Source organism: Etheostoma cragini, chromosome 12 (assembly GCF_013103735.1).
Source record: "Etheostoma cragini isolate CJK2018 chromosome 12, CSU_Ecrag_1.0, whole genome shotgun sequence".
NCBI classification, from domain to species: domain Eukaryota; kingdom Metazoa; phylum Chordata; class Actinopteri; order Perciformes; family Percidae; genus Etheostoma; species Etheostoma cragini.
This window is the reverse complement of record NC_048418.1, coordinates 6,441,748-6,461,531: the sequence shown is the minus strand read 5'-3', so window position 1 is coordinate 6,461,531 and position 19,784 is coordinate 6,441,748. Positions and strand designations below refer to the sequence as shown.

Here is a 19,784-nt window from a genome sequence, read left to right as displayed (position 1 = left end):
TTGTAGTTAGATACTAAATGATTTATTACTGCTTTATAAATCAGTAATTATAGCCCAATGGAAACTGTGGCTAATACAGTATTCTAAAATGTGGCGAGCTCTAGCTCAACCAGTAGAGTAGAGCCCCATATAGGCTGAGGCCTTGGCAGCGGCCCGGGATTGAATCCGACCCCTGCCCATTTGCTGCATGTCGTCCCTCCTCTCTGTTCCCTTTCCTGTCTTCAAGCTATCCTGTTGATTGAAGGCCATGAGAAGCCCCCAAAAATATCTTAAAAAAAAATAATTCTAAAATGAAAGTTTTTTTTTTTAAAGAAATGGAACCAAGATATGTATTGAGGTAAACTCCATTCATATGTTGGTTGAGTCAGTGGGAAAATTCCTTCAAATATATCTCTGGGATTTCTCCAATACACTTTCTTGATGCTGATATGTCAATAAAGCATTATCAGCTAATAGATCAACCTAATTTACTGGCCCAGCTTTATAACTAATTAGCCATAAGAACAACTTTTGGGTTGCCCAGTTGTAAGGAAATCCATCTGGCTGCCGCTTAACTTACTCTGTCTTTGTCTCTTTCATTATCAACCAGACCATTTAGAGAAGAGCTGCAGCGCATCTGGACCAACCTCTATGATGTAACAACTTATTAACTCACAACTGAAGGCTAAATGGCTTATTGAAAAGCAATTAAACCCATGACCTTTTATTAATGACTTACAAACATGTATAACTGCTGTCTTGATGAAGCCTTTGATGAAGGGGCATGACTTTCTCAGTTCATAATAAGCAATCAGATCTGCAGTTATAAATGTTAATAAGTCATTAATAAAAGGTCACAGTGTCTATTAAGATTCTCCGTCCACAATGTCATTGGGTGTCTAGTTCACGACTGCTGGATTTTGCCGTTTTACAGTCGATTTCCAAAGACGACCGTTTCCATAATCATGTGATGGTCACTGAAGTTTTAAATGTGCAGTAAATGTTGTAACATGGAACTACAGAAACTAGGTTTAGGCAACAAAAATAGCTAGGATCAGTAAAACATCAGACATATGTTTAAAATTAGTGACGTAAAACTACTAAAATGAGGATGTGACATAACATGACGTTATAAACGTCATTGCGTCTCGGTTAGGTTCAAAATGACAGCTGGCTTTTGGTTTCACGTTGGACAAAGAACCCTGGTATCCTGAGGGAAAGATCTGTGTTTGTTCGACCCACCCACCACCCCAACCTTTACTGTCATCACCTCACTTCCGAGTATGCTCTCGCAATAATTTCTACAGCCACGAGAGGTCACCGCTTAAAAAGAAATCTAATTGTGGGTCATCAAGCCGTGCTGGCATAATCGACCTATACACTTGTTTTTGGGTGAGGAAAATCTATCTTGCTGTATTGGAACACAGTTAATCCAGTTGCCTCTGAAAAAGGTCAGAAGTTTGTCAAGGTACAATCAGCCATCAGGTTTTCAGTTACACGTGTTAACAAGTCATCAGTAAAGGCTTTTTACATTGCTTTACAATAATCCATCAAGTGTAGAATTGTAAAGAAGTTGTGCATTACTTTGCCAATAAATTAAGGAGCTGTATTGAGACAGAAAGCAAGACATGCTGGACCAAAGGTAATTATTACAAATGACATGTGACTGATCCACAAGTATTAATAGTCTTAATGATTTAATAACCATTATAATGGTAATTAGTTACAGCTCTAGGCCTATTATGAAGTTATACCTACAGATGATGAGGTGAAGAGATAAGCTATCATGATACAAGAGATGTGATACCATTCTACTGTAGAGCAGGGGCATTCAGTTAAATTCAAAGAAGAGGTCCAGTTACTAAAATTTCCTCCCAGCAAAAGTCAGAATTTTATAATGTGTAAATTGCGTCCTATAGCCTGCCCCTCTATGAAATAAAATCAGCAGCATACTCTACTTGTCCATATAATTTCACCTACAATATATATTTATTTATTGTCAATTTGACATGCTCCTACATTAAACTTGTAGATCTATCTTTACCAATTTGTCTTAGCACAATGAACTTAAGTAACAGAAGTGAAAAACAAGGAATTTCCCCACTGGGGTTTAAAAAAAGTACAAAAAAAGAAGACAGAATCTTCTAAGTAAAATATACAGTATATAAAAAAAATCCTCTTTATCTCATGCACATGTATAGTTTTTTTTTGGCAGGTCTGGGAGGTATTTAGACCAGGGGAAACTGTCTTAGACAGTCAACAGAAAGCAGCAGGGAGTTACTCCATGCTGTCATCTCTCTCACTTCTCTCTTGTGCTGTTCTTCTCTTTAGCGAACTGTCTATGCACGATAAACAATCGATTTGATTGGGTCAATTAAGTAAAGCTATTGCCGTATTAACTGGATTAGCTGCACCTGCCGTCTACTGCCGCGACTGTCGGGGAAAAAAACAACACTGTGAGGATTATTATTTATTCTCATTTATGTATCAGATATTGTTCATTGGTATGAAACATCTGTAGTTAAAATAGTGAGTAGAGCTGAATAAGACTCCCAATGTGCAGCTTTCAGTCCAAAACTGAGCACGAGCCAGAGGATGTAATTTGAAAGCCAGAAGGTTCAGTGCCTGGCAATCAGTGAGTTATAAATATTGACATATAGAAGGCCACCCTTGATGCTAATGTTTGTGTGCGTTTGTTCCCTAGGTATTCTGCGTACAGCTGTACCCGACATGGACAGGGAGACCCAGGACCAGTACCTGGTTTTGCTTCAAGCCAAGGACATGGGGGGCCACCTGGGCGGTTTATCTGGGACCACCACCGTCACTGTCAAGCTCACTGACGTCAACGACAACCCTCCACGCTTCACTCAGAGTGAGTTACTCAGCGGCTCATACAGACACCCACAGGGCATGAATGCTTAAAACCAGGAATAGACATGCAGCACGCGATAATAGAAACAACTACTGCATCTTGACAGGCTGCATTTTCTGTACGCACACTTGTGTACTGTAATAGTATGTTTTACCTCCCACCCAGCCCCAATCAGACATACATACACTCACCATGCTGGAGTTGCTGGATGTGAATACGTCATTGTTTTTTCCGCAGCTTGGAGTACCAGATAAGTGTGGCTTCACCTCACTCACAGTATCAAGTTAGCTGTCAGTCACTGTATAGCAACAGAAATCACTTTTAATGACTTTGTATTAACTTTCTAAGACTCATTATGTGGAAAACGCTGTGAGAAAATAAACACTAGGCTGCATAACAGCATAAACACAGTGTCTGTTTTGCACCAGAAAGCAGAAGACTCCTCAGACCTTTCTGACCTGCAGATCTATTCAGGATTTTCACAGCATCAGTCAGGCAGAGGAGACTCATGCAGGGCTGCAAAGTGCCTCATCAAACATTCACTCATGGTTTTCACTCGCCTCTGCAATGATTCTGAATGCTACTATTTTCAACTCCTGCTGCACTTATACATATTAGAAAATATTCTGACAGCACCACAATTTAGGCCAACCTAATTGGCTTTTCTAAATAACTCTTTGATAGCATTTAACTTAATTTAACTGTTTGTTAACATGAAGTTATATAGTGCGGAAAGCAGAGGAAAGACGGAGAAGATCTAGCTATGTAGCTGCATGAGTCTACTATGCAATTGCATTAATGTAAACAAGATTTGAACCAAATGAGTCATTTACAGAATGGCCACTGGTCGCCATGAAGATGTTGTAATCAAGTTGAATTATTAAACAGCATTGTCCTATCTGGACATTATATTGTAAATCATTGTTTTAGTTATCCAGAAGGAGGCTGGTGAGCTGGTCCCCATGCAGCTCTGCTCTGGTGTCTCCTTTTTTTTCCTCCTCTGTTGTTGGATGGAGTACACTGATGTGTCTTAGTGGCCAAAATTAATCAATTCTGTTTTTTGTTATAGCTCTAAAATTGGTTGTGTCCTTTATTACGTCCAAAAGGACGAGCCAGTGAGTTGTCCTCTTAATGAATGAATAGAGAAACCAAAACGGCCTTTATGGCCAGTGTTCTTGTCATCCCTTACTTTATGTCATCCTTTCTGCCATTTGTCATCTAAGCCTCTGCCTTTCCCAAGATAATTGCTGACCTTATTCCAATTAAAGTGAAAAGAGTTGACACTGCAATATATTGCTTTTGTACAATTACATTTCATTTGGATTTTTCAGAAAGAAAGGAGACAGTGTCTATCACTTCTTTCAGGGAAAAGTCATAGTTTGGAGACAAATTGAGGAACATTTCTAATGTTCTGAGCAATAGTAAGCAATTTTAATATGGTTAATTATTTTCAGTAATTAAAACTCAAAGTTTGTACTTTTGGTCTACTTGGTATTATACAAGACACGTTTGTTGCACATGAATAGAATCCGATAAGATAATGCTGTTGCTCTTGTTAACATTTTCCCAGGGTTCAAACCAGTAATTAAGAAAAGTTTTCTGTTGGAAAATTGATTAATTTAGCCCACATATACTTGAAATCACTTGATAATATTCAAATTGAATAATGATATTTAAATATAGCGTTGTCTAAATGGTGTCTGACAAAGCCATGACATCTAAATTAGCCCTAATGATACTGTTGACACGTCTGCATTCTAGCTGCTTAAGCTAACGTTGACGTTAGCGTCACTGTCCAAACTAGTCTCTCTTGGCCAGACCTTCCTCCAAACCGCTGCGGGGGAGGGTCTGGCTACTGCAAACGGCATTCCGGGATGTTAGAAAAACTTGCTTTGGTTTATTGGCATTTATTTAAATCAATCACAATCGTCTTGGGCAGCGCTAAGATAGATAGATAGATAGATTGATAGATAGATAGATAGATAGATAGATAGATATTTATTGATCCCCAAAAACTTACAGCAGAAAACATCCATTAGTCACACAGCACAAAATTTAAATATAAAGGAAATACTAGGATACAATATACATACATACAATATACATGAAATAATAATAATAATAATAATAATAATAATAATAATAATAGGAATAAAAATATAAGAACAAATATTTGTATATATACCGGATGGGGATAAATAAAATAAAAAAATGTGCAACTGCTTAAATAGTATGCTAAAATGTATGCTAAAATGTTAATTAACCAATCGTACAAGTTGCCCTTAGTGCTGTATTGTGGTGTCTCGGGGTCTTATCTAGCACCCAGTGATGACGTGTTAAAAAGTTTCATTGCCTGTGACTGGAATGACTTCTTGTAGCGGTCCAACAGCAGGCCCGGTTTGGCTGCAAAGTAGCCTTTGGGAAGAAACTTGTTTTGGTGGAACATGTGTGCGTTCAAAGGTTGTTTTAATCGTGCAACAGAAGGCTCAGACTGGACAGATAGTTCAGCTAGCTGTCTGGATTTACCCTGCAGAAAGCAGAAGGTACCGGACATCCGGCCGAAAAGAGTGAAATCCGTCAGAATTTCTGGCAGACACAGAGCAATCCCGGAAGAGAAACGTCTGGCTATAGACTAGACCAAACCGACCGCTTCACGTCTCTGAATCCCAGAGTCCCAGGAGATGGTCAGCTTAGAATAATGACATCAGTTGCTTTAAAGTTTAACATGAGTGTCACGCAACTCTGTCTGCCAGCTGTCTGTCATTTTCACCTGAGAACTGCCAAGCTAGCTGCTAGCTACCTGTCTAAAACTGACATGAGGCCATCACCTAGATCAGGGATTTGTTTGGTCACCCTCAATTAGCATCGTCAAAAGTATGCCAAAGAAGTTTTTATCAGTTCCTGTTTACACTGCACTATACACTGCATCAATAACTATAACTAGATTACTTTCATACTGAATCAAACTTAAAAACGTGATGATTCTCGGGCAAGTTCTGTAGTTCTAAGTAGGTTTTAAAAATATAATTTCTAAGTGAATTAATTACCATTTATTGGCAATGTACGTACTGAGAATGACTCGGAAAGTGTAAGTCACACTGAAAACTATGACTATGATCTACAGTATGTGTTCCGATTGGACTGAGCTATAACAAGATTTTTTGATTATTCTGCAAATTGCAGCAATCAGCGTTAATTGTTTTATAGTACCTTGGTAGCCTAATCAGCAGCCAAACTTCAACACCTAACTCCTAGTTTATTTTCAAACACCGGCAGGCACCTGTCCCTTTCAGCTTGTGCAATATCTTTGCCTCATGTGTCCCCCTCTGCATACTGTATAACCAGACAGCCCGAGATTTTATTTTTCTCTAGTTGTTTGGCCAACTCAGAATTAATGTTAATCAGCTAGGTAAATTTGTCATTGTCACTGACCAAATCAGTGCTCGGCGACTAAAACTTTCTTGTCCTACAACTTGTAAAGACACTGTTAATTATGTAAATTAGAGTTCATGTCTTGCAGTTTGAAAATCACACCCTAAAAACACTACCAAAATGTATTATAAAATGAATCTGTTCACATCAACGTATAAATTTAATAAAGTAAAGCTGTAAAATGAAACCAGGATGTTAGATTTAAAGCTGTCTAGGAGCTAGATAGGCATGCAATGAGGGTTTAGTCCAATAGACCACTGGCTCTAAGGCCAACATTGAACTAATGATGTCCTGGGGTGGGAGGTTTGTTGAACTCCCATCAAAGTTGGAGTTTTGGATTGGGCTGCTCTGAGGACAGGAGGGCTTCTTGGAGAAATACTGCGCTCATTCTGATCTATCTGGGTGACGAGGAACCACCAGGACAAGTCTTTTGCCTTAACTTGTCCTGCTGATGACTCCATGCATGCATGTGCCTAACTGAAAGTACTGATGTTAGCTTACTCATGCAGTTTGTGTGCGGTCTTTGTGTGTCTGTGTGTATCCCTGATCCTCTGCTTGCCTTTTTTTCTGTTCTCTCACGCACTGCGCTCCCTTGTGCTTGCGCGAACACCATCAAAGCGAGCCACCCTGCCGCTGTACTCAATTACACACCCAAGCTTTTAAAAAGACACCCTCAAATCCGGTCTTCGTGTCTCCCAAGGTCAATGCTTCTTATGCCTTGTGGCATTTACCAGAGGGAGAGGATTACACTGCAGCGTACAAACCAGGTATCGGCTGTACATTATTAACAAGAGAGGAAAAAGGGTCCTGCTTTGTGGGCTTTTCTTTTGCGCCCTAGAATTTCTTCCTATCCAAAACGTGATTCCAGGAACTAAGTGGGTTTGTTATGTGTACAGTTTTGAATGCTGTCAAGGGATTTCTTATGCCCGGAGGAGGCAGTAGAGCGGAGGGAAAGTAGGCTACCGTACAGATTGCAGTTGTTGTTGTTTGGTTAAATGATAATTGGAAAATGTGTGATATTTACAGACGCTTCATTGGCAAACACAACCCTCAAACCACACTTTCCTTTGAGTCTCATTATTAAATGGCATACACCGTGCTCCAAATGTTTATTTGGACAGCGGCATGTTTTTTGGGATGTTTTAGCTCATCATTTGTTGGTGCAAGAAAAACTTTAATTTTTATTTTCATCCATATCAAATTAACTTTTTAAAGGTAGCTGCACTTTTTGAACATTTCAAGGTGAAAAATAATTTAGACACGCGGTCGACAAAGTAAAAAATCCGAAAATGTTTTAAAGTCTTTATACCAGAAATATAATTGGAACTGTATATTTTTTTGCTGTATTTGCATTACAACTCACTGGAATACATACTTCTCAGTGGGCCTGTTTTTTCATAGAACATGTCAGATTGTGAACATAGCCATCCTAGTTTTCCAAGGGTCCCTTAAAACTGGTAGTTAACAAGCCAGACAGATGTAAAATTGTGCTAAAGGCGAGTTGCTATCACTATCTCAACTCTTTGCCTGATTAAGCTCTTAATTAGGGTAGCGCTGTGTGGAATACATGGTTGTTTATTGTCTGAGCGTAAACAAGGTTGTTGAGCATCAAATCACATCTCAAATGATCAACTTCCTGTTACAAAGCTTCAGGACAGAAATGGTAGATGGCTTTTTACTCCTATGGTAATCCATTGGGAAATTAAGACGACAGCACTTTCACAGCATTATATTGCTTTGTAGTAGGGCCATCGTGGTGTTGTTGGGCTGATGTGAAATTTCATACCCTCGTTTCCATGTTGTCTTTTATTCAGAGATGTTTTTCCATGTTTACTGTAGCTGAATAATTTATGGTTATGTGTATGTACTTCACAGCTGAATTCTCTTAAGGATAAATTGAAATAGCGACGAGGGCGTCGGCTGGAATTGTACCTAAGAATACAAAGAACAACTTCTTTACTCAAAACTTGTCTGGAATGCTAAAATACATGGAGAATATTTACATTATTTTAAAATTCACACAATGAAAAACATGCACAGTGTTATTCTAAAGTCTTTTTTAATGAATTTTCTATTGTACCACAGATTAAAGATTAAAGATCTTATAACAAAAGCAGCCAACATGGCATCCACTTATACCCAATATTCTTTTTTTCTACCTGATTTTTCTCACCTCTGGCATACACTACCAACATTAAATGCAAATATTGCCTCATAGTTTCAGCAATTTCTAGACACCTGAGGAAACAACATGTGAAACAGCTCAAAGAAAATAAAAATAAACGTGGAAACACATGCTTTTCGAATCTATAAAACACAACAAATAAAACATGACCCAGTTCTTCCTGTTTTACATAAATACAAAATTCCAATATTGCAATGTATCATAAACAATGTGCCATATAATAAACACAAGCACCAATGTTGAACTTATGATTATTCCTAGCCTTTCTTCAAGTAATTGTCTTTGTCAAATGTTTCCTGTGTGAATAGCTGTCTTAGTACACTGTTGAAGAAATCCCCTAGTTCACTGTGAATATTTACATAATCTCTTCTTTATGCTTCTTATCCGTCTTGGTTTAAAGTTAGGCATTTATTCTTGATGTGGAACAAAGTAGTTGTAGAAAACAGTCCCAATCCAAGATCGATTTAGTTCCCAGAGTTCATCGGTGGATGAAGTGTGCTCAGTGGAAAAGTCTGGGATAAAAGTGAAAATCTTAACATCTACTAAGCTCACAACAGATACATCTCCATGACAACTGAACAAATCGAAGACAATGAGATAATTCTGAAAAAGCATATAAAGAAACCATGAACTAGGATTATTTTTGTCAATGTACGACTGTGTTTCAAAGGCCTTGTATGAAGTTTCATGCATAAAACCAGGTGGTTTTGGTTCTTCACAAAACCTTTGAATCTTACTTATCCTCCAGTACAATAGTGGAACAGACCTTGAAGCGTATTTCATTTTGACTGCTGAAATATATTCAACAGAGTTCTTTGGTTGTTAAAAAAAAAAGATCTGCCCTGCAAATGACACTATTTTATGTTGTTGGGCTGATTCCATACAATTGGCTATTGACAATCTGCAAAGAGAAAATGTAATTTCTTCTTGTTTCCAAGTCAAATATTAACTCTTTAATATCATACAGGGCCTACTCCACACGTACACAGTATTTTTTAATACTTTTTCTTCATTACTTAAAGCTTTATGACCCTAAAAACCAAGGCAATAGTCAATGTCCCATCTAGCGCCCCCCTTGTTAAAATAGCAAATTTGCCTGCACCAATCTTTGTGCCCATGGTCTTACAGGGACGTGTGTCCAGGTGAATTCTTGGCGTCTTGCTATCTTGAAGCAGAGGGAAATGATTGCATGATTTTGACCATAATCTGGTCAAAAGTCAATTGTGCAGCATTTCATTGTTATTTAAACAACAAATTAGTAAAATGTGCCAAGGCTAATGCACAGCGCACACACACTATGCGTGTTACACAGGTACGTGCAGCTCCACACACACATGATCAAAAAGATTACGAAAAAAATATTATTATATTATGGTGCAAATCCTCCATCATGATAGCAATGGACCAAGGTACAAACGTGCTTGGCTTTTAAAGGGAATGGGAGATGACACTGATTGGTTTATTGCATTTTTGCATTACGCCAAAAACACACCTATGACTTTATGAAGACACTAAGTACAACCCTTTTGAACCATGAGCCCAGTGCACAGACATTTTTTCCGCCTGAAGAGTACACCATGTTTGGGGTGGGGGGTCACAAAAGGCTTGTATCATGTGGACACGCCAACAGTTGTCATTGCTTAGAATGTGTAGAAATTTAACACATTCTAGTGTGTGTGTAGAAAAAGTAGAATAATGAACCGGATCATGATTTCTAGGAAGAGACAATGCTCATTAGTTTTTCAAATGTACAGTTTTTGGAGCTTTGAGCACCACCAACGGTGTGTAACTGTTATTATTAGAAATTGTTAAACCAATGTGAATTTTTGGGTTCGTTTTGTCTTTTTTCGTTTAGGTTGAATAAGAAATGAATGAACACTGTTGCAGTCAATTCTGATCACACCCATTCAGGATAGATCAAAGTGCGAGTTTCTGATAAGAGATTATGTTGTACTCCTTATTGATCCACCTGCTGTATTTATTTCATACCATAATACAACATTTATTGCATAAATTTGAGCTATTGAACAGATAAATACCTAAAATAAATATGGTCATCAGTGCTGTAGAGTTCAAGGAGAATCCTGGTTGTTCACATTCAGTGCTCTAAAAGTATAAAGAGTATAATTAAAAACACAGGGCCTTCAAAATATTACTACTTTCATATATTTAACATGTACAAGACGACCTTGGCTTTAAACAAAATCCTTTGAATTAAAGACTTTTCACCACGATCTTCTATCCAAAATATCAGAAAGTGAAATATCACTCTTTCTCTGTTTCTTCTCGATGAAATGTCAACATTTGATGAGTGGTCTGGCCAAATTCCTGAGATCTGAACGCCAACTGCACCCCCTTTATGGAGCTCAGATGAATCTGTAGGCTGTCAAAGGGTAAAGCATTTATTCTTTGCCTTGTGACAGTTGGTGCGGCACTTTGTTATAGTTTAACTACACACACAGAAAATCCCAGACGCATCTGGAGACTCATAACTTGTGCTCCCAGGATGCTTTGGTTCTTCTGCTCTGCCTGCAGGAAATGTTTGAATAGCTACAACTCTGCTTGGTGATAAGTCCGCAGACGGAGACGCAGGTGCTGGTTCCTGTTTTTATGTGGTTTCTGAACAACCTTGGCTTGCCAACGGTACCACATAAAAGTGTTGAGGGAGCCATCACTCTCCCAGTGGTTTGATGGATGGAAAGATAGATGGGCTGACGGATGACTACATAGGTAGCGCCGATAAGATCAGTGTCATTTTTATGCGCCAGGGAGATGAAACAGAGAGGGGGGGAAATAGAGGGAGTAGTTCAGAGAGGGCTTCCTCATAAATATAACTAATTCATTTTCCTGGAGAGCAAGGCTGTAACAGAGCGAGTGTGAATGAGAGAAGGGAGAAAGAGGTGTGCCCAAGTCTTCCAAAGTGTGTATGTCAATTTTGTGCTTCCTAAAAGAGAAAAAGATGGAGCCGCTGAGAGGGGTGCGTTCAAGTTGTCAGAAGAGTGAGACGAAGGGAAAACGCAAAGAGGGAGTGGGTGAGAAGAGGCTCCGACAACATAAAGGAAAAGACAAGGAGACAAACGTACAAGAAAGTAAGCGGGGGAGTGAATGAAAACAGAGGAAGGAGCAAGGATAATCGGTGTATTATGTCCTTTAGTGAGACTGAGATGCAAAAAACTAAAAAAGTGGCAAAGAGGAGTACAGACAACAAAGAGGGATGAGTGGGTGTACTCAAAGAGTACTCACAGATTGGCATAGTGTCTTAACCTTGTGTGATTTCTCTATCTGTTGCTTTTTTTTTGCATCTGTTGGAATCTACCTTTTTTTCTTACATGCACAGGCATTTAGGTCACACATCAGTCAGAGGTGACGAGGAGACAGAGAGGTGACAGTCGCATACATTCTCCCCTCCCACGCACGCACGCACGCAAGCAAACACACACACACACACACACACACACACACTCACTCCTGAATCCCACTCTCTTAGTGTGTGCTCTTCACACACCCGGTACCCTTGTGTCCCTTATCACACTCTCTCCCATCTGCTCCTGTTTTAAAACACCCTCAGCGCACAAACTATTTAGTCAGTGTGGCAGAAATTGTCTGTGCTGAGAAATCCCATTTGTCTAACGGTCCACTTTCATAATCCCACCAAACACTGCTGTACCTGTTGGTAATGAACATAAGTGTTCCATGCCAAGCCAGAGGGTTAATAATATCAGCCATCAAAGTTTCTTCAAAATACTGTTCTTCAATTTTGAGTAAAGGGTTATACAATATTAATGCTTAAAATGGTGTTACTAGAACATGAGGGACACACTGTACTGTATGTTGCCTTCTTTTATGTTTTCATAGTTCTTTCTAAATAACAATGGCACACTTAGACAACAAAGAGAATGGAAGTGGAATGCAATTGCGTATATAGACCGAGCAGCCACCAGTGCTGAAGTTGGCCTACATCATTTTCTGTTATATCCTATTCAGCATTCACATCACATTCAATAAAAATCTAATGCATATCGATAATAACTTGTGTCCTCTTCAATAGGCCATTGATAATGAATTTAGTTAAATGGCATGACTAATGTGCATTTGCGGACCAGTAATGGGCTCGTCAGAGTTAAGGGACACGCACATAGGCCAATCCGGTCCTACTCGGCCTCCCACGTCCTGTCGTCCTGTCCAATGATCGCCACCCACGTACTGACATCTCCCATTGTTTGGACTGGCACGATAAAAACATGAAGCCAGCACTCTTTTAGAATGCATGAAAGCAACTCCTGGGGGCAAATTCACCAATGCGTGAAGGAGGGAGGAGGGAGACGAAAGCATGGGGGGATGGAGATGAGGGGAAACGGAAAGAAAGGAGAGGAGTAAAGCTAATGGCTTTATGGCGACAGTGATAATCAGGGCGGCTGAAAATCATTTCATCTCACACAGAGTTGAAGGGATGCTGGGAAATGGAATAAAGCCAGTTTTCAGTGTTGCGTTTAGCAGCCATGGTGTAGACACATATGCCAGTTTCTGTTTATGTATGCATAATGCTTGCATTTCTGTACATTCATACCTAAAAGAGAATGAAGTTTAGGACTGGGTGGACTGTATGGGATTTATAGTTACAAATGTGACTCATTTTGTATGTTTAAAGACATCCTTGAAGTTATTTTTGCACTCTAACACATACAGTCTCACATACAGTATATATGCAAAAATTGCCAGCCAACCTCAGGGGCGGAGATAGCGCTGAGGCATGAAAAGTCTGAAATGGCTCCCTCATATCAGACCGCACAATTAGGCCGGCCATTGCAGTGCTTTTGCCCTGGAGTCAATTGTGGCACAATACAGAGCTCTGCTTGGATAGATTCCTCAAGGCGTAGACCCTCCATGGGTCTGAATACTGCTGCAGCCCACTAACTGTATTGTGTGTGTGTGTGTGTGTGTGTGTGTGTGTGTGTGTGTCTCTCTCTTGTGTGTGTTGTGTGTCCAGCGGGTGCACAAGTCTTGAAGTAGCAGGGTCATTCACCCTCATGCATAGTGGCTTTTTGTTCTCTTCCCTCTCTTCGTCTCTCTTGGTTTTGTGCACATATTCACAAACAAACAAATGAGGCTTTGCACTGACATTTGAGCCACACTAAATTGGCGGCTCTCGTGAGACATCCACGGGCAGGGCTTCTCCCTGATGGGCTTTTCTTCCACAATCCTGTGCAGCCAGAAGAGTCTGTGAGGAGAGATTCATCGGCAGTAATCACCCTATACAACACAAGATTTCCAATAGACCTACATCCAGGCAATCCAGCTTTATGAAAACCCAAGAGGGTCTTACATTCTCCACACTGAGAATTTACATTCTCACAACTTTACCTGCCATCACAGACGAAAAACAGGGACATTTAAAACTTCATTAAACCCAACCCCCCTCCCAGAATAGGGCCATTTCTGTCCATGATTCTTTTCCTCTTTCCAGTGTAAGCTTGGTCCTCTGTGAAAATGAGGTGAATCCATCACACTTTTGCAGCAATGCCTTGGTCTTCTTTCTGGTAGAGAACACACAGTAGAGGCAGAGAGACGGGGCGCAAAGAGAATGTCTTGACAATTTTTTATTTTTTTTATGTTACTTTTTCATCTGACCTGGCAGTGTGCCCCTTCACGCAGAATAATAGGAGCTAAAGCCATTCTCTTTTTGCCGAGCCATCAGTGAGCCATGGAGAGCCGGGGAAGAGGAAGTGATTTCCATGTTAATGGGAACCTTCCCGGCAGCGTCAAAAACTTTCCCTTCTTTCCTTGCTTCTATCACTCCTTTCTCGCTTCTTGTCTGTTTTGTGCACACCTACGTTTACCTGCTGTCGTCCCCCAAGCACTCAATTCTCCCACTGTTGTCTTGCAATGTTACCTTTCACCTTTCAGCCTCTGTTTACTTCTTCTTTCTTCCTCTCCTCTCGCACTCTCTCTTTTTCTCTCCGTCTAGCTTGATGAATGGAGTCGCTGGACTGTGAGCGGCACATCCTTAGCAGGGTGTGGCGGTTCTATTGCTGCACATCACTGTGTGTTTGGGGAGTTTTTGGGGTGTTTTTATTTCACTTAGCCTGCCTCTCCTGTTGGTATACACATGTGCAAATCCTGTTTCAAACTGGAGCCCATGAGAATGGATCTTTTGAAAGAAGTGGGACAGAAAACAACTGCCACTGATGTCCACTCAGCTGAACATTACAATCGCCACCTAACACTCTGAGGGTCCCTGAGCAGCCACTTGAGCATGCTCCCTGTGGTCTTTCCATCCCCTCCTGCCCTCTCTGCACTCTTGAACCTATTCTCCCTGGGCTCCCTTAAAACATGGCTGGAAATGGTCCAACATTTCATCTCTTCTGAGATATGCTTAGTAGCTCCATTCACTATAAGGTCTCTGTCAGAAAAACGGCGGTGGGTAAACTACTCTACCGCAAAATGAATCGCCTCTGCCCTGCACTCTCATTCCTTATACATAAAGCCTGGCAAGACCAAAGTGAGCGCTGCGCTAAAAGTTTACGACGTTGTTATAAATCATCAATATACTTTAACATATCGGGTAAACAGATGATCATTCTGTGAGTGGAATATGTATAAAGTATAACTTTTGGGGATGCACAAAGACAGACGTGATGCTAAGATGGACCCCGCAGTGCCTTGCAGGAATCTGAGGCTTCCAGCTGTTTTAAACAAGTTACAAATAAGCAGAAGTGTCTTGAGAAAATCAAGGGTATAGTCTAAATGAAGCGAGAAGGCCTGTCCTGAATATAAACTTATATCGTGGCTTGGAGGAGTAAACAAACTATTCATTGTTGCAGCGACTTGTAGGGGGGAGAAAACACATCCATACTCTGGCTTCAAATAAAAATGTCTGCCTAGATTGTTTCTGTAAGTAGTGTTTTTCTCTCTGGCAACATTGTTGAAAGCTGTGCACCTGCATTGGTTTTCCAGAGCTGTACGAAGGCTCCCATGTGGTTTAGCACGTTGTAACTGCTGCACTTGCAATTATGGGTTCAATTCTCACAAGGCCCATTTTGCTGCAGTGCATGAATGCAGAGCATGCCGCCTTGCATAAAACATGCTAAACGGCACAGAGGGGAAGGCTAGTTTCCAAAAGTAATCTGTTACACATAAACTGCTTTGAATCTATTTATCTATTTCAATGCAAGTTACGTATTTATTCAACTCACAATCTGTACATTTATATTCATGGTGTTCTCAACTTCTGACAGCATTGTCTGATGTTAGTTTAAGAATTATAAAATGATGGAAATCACTCGGCATCAATTTTGGAAGGGTTTCAGCCCCGAATGTTTTGAGTATAGCCCCGAATGTATTTTGAATGGTTGACTGCAAAAATGAAACCAGACAATAAACCCCCGAAATCATAAGTTGCCATATTTCATTGTGCATCAGGTAGTGGGCGCGCTGTGGACATGCTGCGGCGGCAGATGTGACGCATTTGTGCTCCGTGCATTTCTGCCCTAGTTTTGGTTTTCCACCGCTAATGTAGAGCAGTTCAAGCCACTTCCCTATACTGTCTCATTCAGAGCAGAGACCAGAGTGTTAGAAGGTCTGAGGTCTACCATATCAGCAGAGCACTCAGGTAATTATTATTGTAATAGCCTATTATAACTTTATTTTTTCTCAAAATATCACAACTCATCCAAATCTCAGAGAACACAGATGGGATGAGTTATACTTTGAATGTGCACAAAGTTTTGAACATGAGCAGAAATCTTGCTCAAACACTTCTGAAATTATAAAGTCCAGGGGTTTATTAATAATTAATTAAAATGAATAATGTATCATTGAGTAATAATAATTGTCATATGCACAATTAAGGAGGTTACATCCCCAACAAAAGACACATAAGAGGTAGAGTAAATTAGGCCTAGGCTACATCTGTGCTTACTCAGATATAATTAGAAAAGACAATCCAAAGGAGAATAAATAGTGGAAAGTCATACAAAATTAGCAGCATTACTATATAGTTACAATATATTCCATAGTTTTTATATTTGTAATAAAAATAAAGATATTTCCAGCATAAATTGATTCAGAAAAAGGTAGAAATAGGGGCATCAAAATTCATCAGAATGCAAGAAATGAAGTGTTTTATGCTCAAAATCTTCCCCTCTGACCCCGGACATCATAGGTCACCACAGAAATCTGGAGGAAAAACCTTGGCCTTTGGTTGGCCAAGACAGTTTTGATTAGGCCAAATGTTGGTGCTATTTAACTGACCTCTACAAACTGGGCAGCTAAATTATGCATGTACTGGCTATTAACAAGCTGGGCAAGCCAATCTCCGTTTTGCATTGCATTCAGTTTAGTTAAATGGTTCGGGCTAAGCCCCGAACCCCCTTAAGTCCTAGAAATGCCCTTGATGGAATTTACAATTAAAAACACCAAATTGACGTAATTCTCCTGGGTAACAATTAACCAATTATGTGAAGACACGACTAAACAACTTTTGAACGTGCATATGTTCCACCAAAACAAGTTCCTTCCCCAGGCTATTTTGCAGTGGCGCCATGGCTCCACTCGGCACTTAGCACGATTGGGATTGGTTTAAAGAAACACCAATAAACCAGAGTTTTTTTCTCCCCTCTCGAAATGCAGTGTGGACTAGCCAGGCCCTCCTCCGTAGCGCTGTGGAGGAAGATCTGGCGGACTGACTAGTTTATGTGTGTCTCTACAGCCGTAGGAGTTAGCCTAAACTACATGTTATCATGAATGATAATGGGCAGCTCAGACTGTTGTCCTCAGAGAACAGAGCAGTCATTGGTGCTGTAGGAAGTCCTACTCTGAGGTAGAAGTGTTTTTTAGTCCTAGGTTAACTTTCAGCGGGACTCCTGGGGGTGAATCTAAGACGCTTGATAGATGCGGACCCTGATTGCATTTCCTAAACCCTCCTGCATCACATATTGTATTCAATCAGTGTAAATCACTTTACACAAACAAGCCTGCAAGAATATTCAATGGGAAACCTTTCTCATCAGTGAATGCATGGCAGGTTGCAGACTTTAGCCACCTTGTGCTTAATAACCCTGACCTCTGGATTTGCATGCTCTGCACCAGCACATTCTGGGGGGAAAATTGAGTGTTTGATTCCTAAAATGGTTTTGACTAATTCCATCTAGCTCCAACGCTAGGGTTGTGGTTGCACAGAGCAATAATGATTGCGGCGATATCTTAAACAATTGAGTAATAGGCAATAATTTCCAATAATTGTTATTCTCTAATTAAGTTTTACATCTTCCGAGCCCAAAGAGGAGATGGAGGAAATGAAAGCAGGAACTAATTAAAATGGAGGTGGCTAAGACCAGTGTGCTTTTTATCTTTTTATTTTCTCTATCCCTCTGTTTCTCTCACTCTGTATTAATATTTCATCTAAAGTTCCGTTCATTCTGCTTCAATAGACGGTAAAATCACTGCTGGAAACATTGCTCTCAGTCACATCTCTCTTTCTGTCTTTTTCTCCGTCTCACTCACAGTCCTCCTTCGTCCGTAATTCTCCCCGTTTTTTACTTCCCTTAAGCCCTCGCTGTTCTTTTCTTTGTTTCTCTCGCATAATATGTTGCAAGTGGAAGCAAATGTCAGCAGCACGTCTAACTGGTTTGAGCCAGCCACAAACAGTGCTTTCCCGTCAGTCATTCAGCCAACCAACCAACAAACCAACCAACCAACAAGCCAGCCAACCAACCAGCCAGCCAGCCAGCCAGCCAGCCGGCCAGCATGCCACATTGTCTTGTTATCAGTGAGCTCTTGAGTCAGTCAATGTAAAGCTTTTTAGCCACTTGATATCACAGAAACGTTGCATGGTGATGAATTCTCTTGATTACCTTGCTGCTGGATTTCCATTATTTTTAAAATTGAATATACAGTACAGTACTTGACTTCTAAGACTATTTCAATGAAGCTGTTGCAGGAAGCCTCATTATATAAGTTAATTTCTGCTTGACTTTATCCTTAACCTGAAAGGAGCCGCCGTTGATTGAGCATTGACGTGGGGTGGCAGCCTCCACATTGTTAAGCAGTGTTTGCACATGGGCACCTGGGTGGGCCCACACCAGCATGCAAGTACATGCATTTATTTACTAATGGACTAATCATCATACACGCCATACACATGCACGCACGTACTCACACATGTAAACACACACACACACACACTCAGGCATCCTCCTACTCCATATGGCATGAGAACAGAGCTGAGTAATGGCTAATGGCCTGCCTCTATACCTCTACACAAGGCCAGTTAAACAGCAACATGGAGTCTTTTATGCCGCTTGCCCTGGAGCCTGTAAAGAAAAAAGATCTACTCTGTTTTATTATTAACCCCATGAGCACCAAGATAGAAGGCCTCACTTTCACTTTGAATGCATGCAGTATGATTTAACCCTGTAGTTGCTTGCGAAGAATAAAAATTCTGCCTATACAGCAAACACCGTTTCCATCTCTCCATCCCTGTCTCAGCTATCCCCCTTCTCTCTGCCTCTAACACTCATGATGATGCCTAAATCACACTCTCTCTCCCTTGATCCTCCCTTCCGTCTCTAGCCTTTTCCCTTAAGCCCTCTTGAGTATGAGTGCCTGTGTGATGGACTCTCCCTAAACGGATGCAGATTTTATTCAGGCTATTTTCAAAATCAGTGTGTGCGCTTTAGCCAACTAGACATTATTTTAATGACTTTCCAAACTCGACGCCTTCCACTACCACTACCACCATGAGTAAACACTCTGCCTCTGCTTCAGATAAGACACGGCCGAGTCACGTACTTGAGTCATAATTTTTATTTTCTCTCCTCTCCTCTCCTGCGAGTGCTTTTACTGCACAGGCCCTTGTCCACACTTGTCTTCAAAAACTGATCTTCTGCAGGTTTTTCACCTTCTGCATTTCTCTCTTCCCATTCTGTCTATCCCTCTCATGTTGCATCTTTAATTTCACATGTATCCGTCCTTTTACATTTGCCCCCTGCCCCCCTCCTATTTTAGATTATCCCAGTCCCCCTCTCTTCTCCATACAGGAGTATGTCAGTTTAATCTCTTTTTCTGTACATTTAAACCTGAATTAAACTACCCTGCCAATAAATACTCACCACCTGTCATTTCACTTAATTTCTAACTAATCCTTCTGCCTGCATGGCACTATTCATCCGATCACTGCAAAAACAGGCAGTCCCCGGCCAATTGTTCAAATAACCGTCCCTTAGTGTATCATGGGGAATCAGAGCAGGCCGACATGAACTAGAACAAAGAGTCATGCAGACAGTGTCTTCCTGTCTGTGAAGTAGTGCCCAAGTACAG

General features: G+C 40.5%; 1 protein-coding gene and 1 long non-coding RNA gene across 6 annotated transcripts in view; one reads left to right on the top strand and one right to left on the bottom strand.

Annotated features, from left to right (window-relative positions):
• LOC117954186 (cadherin-2) overlaps positions 1 to 19,784 on the top strand; it is a 145,867-nt gene that overhangs the window by 84,694 nt on the left and 41,389 nt on the right. For all 5 annotated transcript variants that reach the window (XM_034887762.1, XM_034887759.1, XM_034887761.1 and 2 more), the window contains one exon: positions 2,684 to 2,851. In XM_034887762.1, coding sequence (XP_034743653.1) covers positions 2,684 to 2,851 — 168 coding nt within the window. The remainder of the gene's footprint in view (positions 1 to 2,683; positions 2,852 to 19,784) is intronic.
• Positions 16,502 to 19,165, bottom strand: LOC117954187. The gene is made up of 3 exons (XR_004658772.1): positions 19,155 to 19,165; positions 18,846 to 18,850; positions 16,502 to 16,602 (listed from the first exon to the last, which is right to left on the bottom strand). It is a non-coding gene; the product is annotated as an uncharacterized LOC117954187 (long non-coding RNA).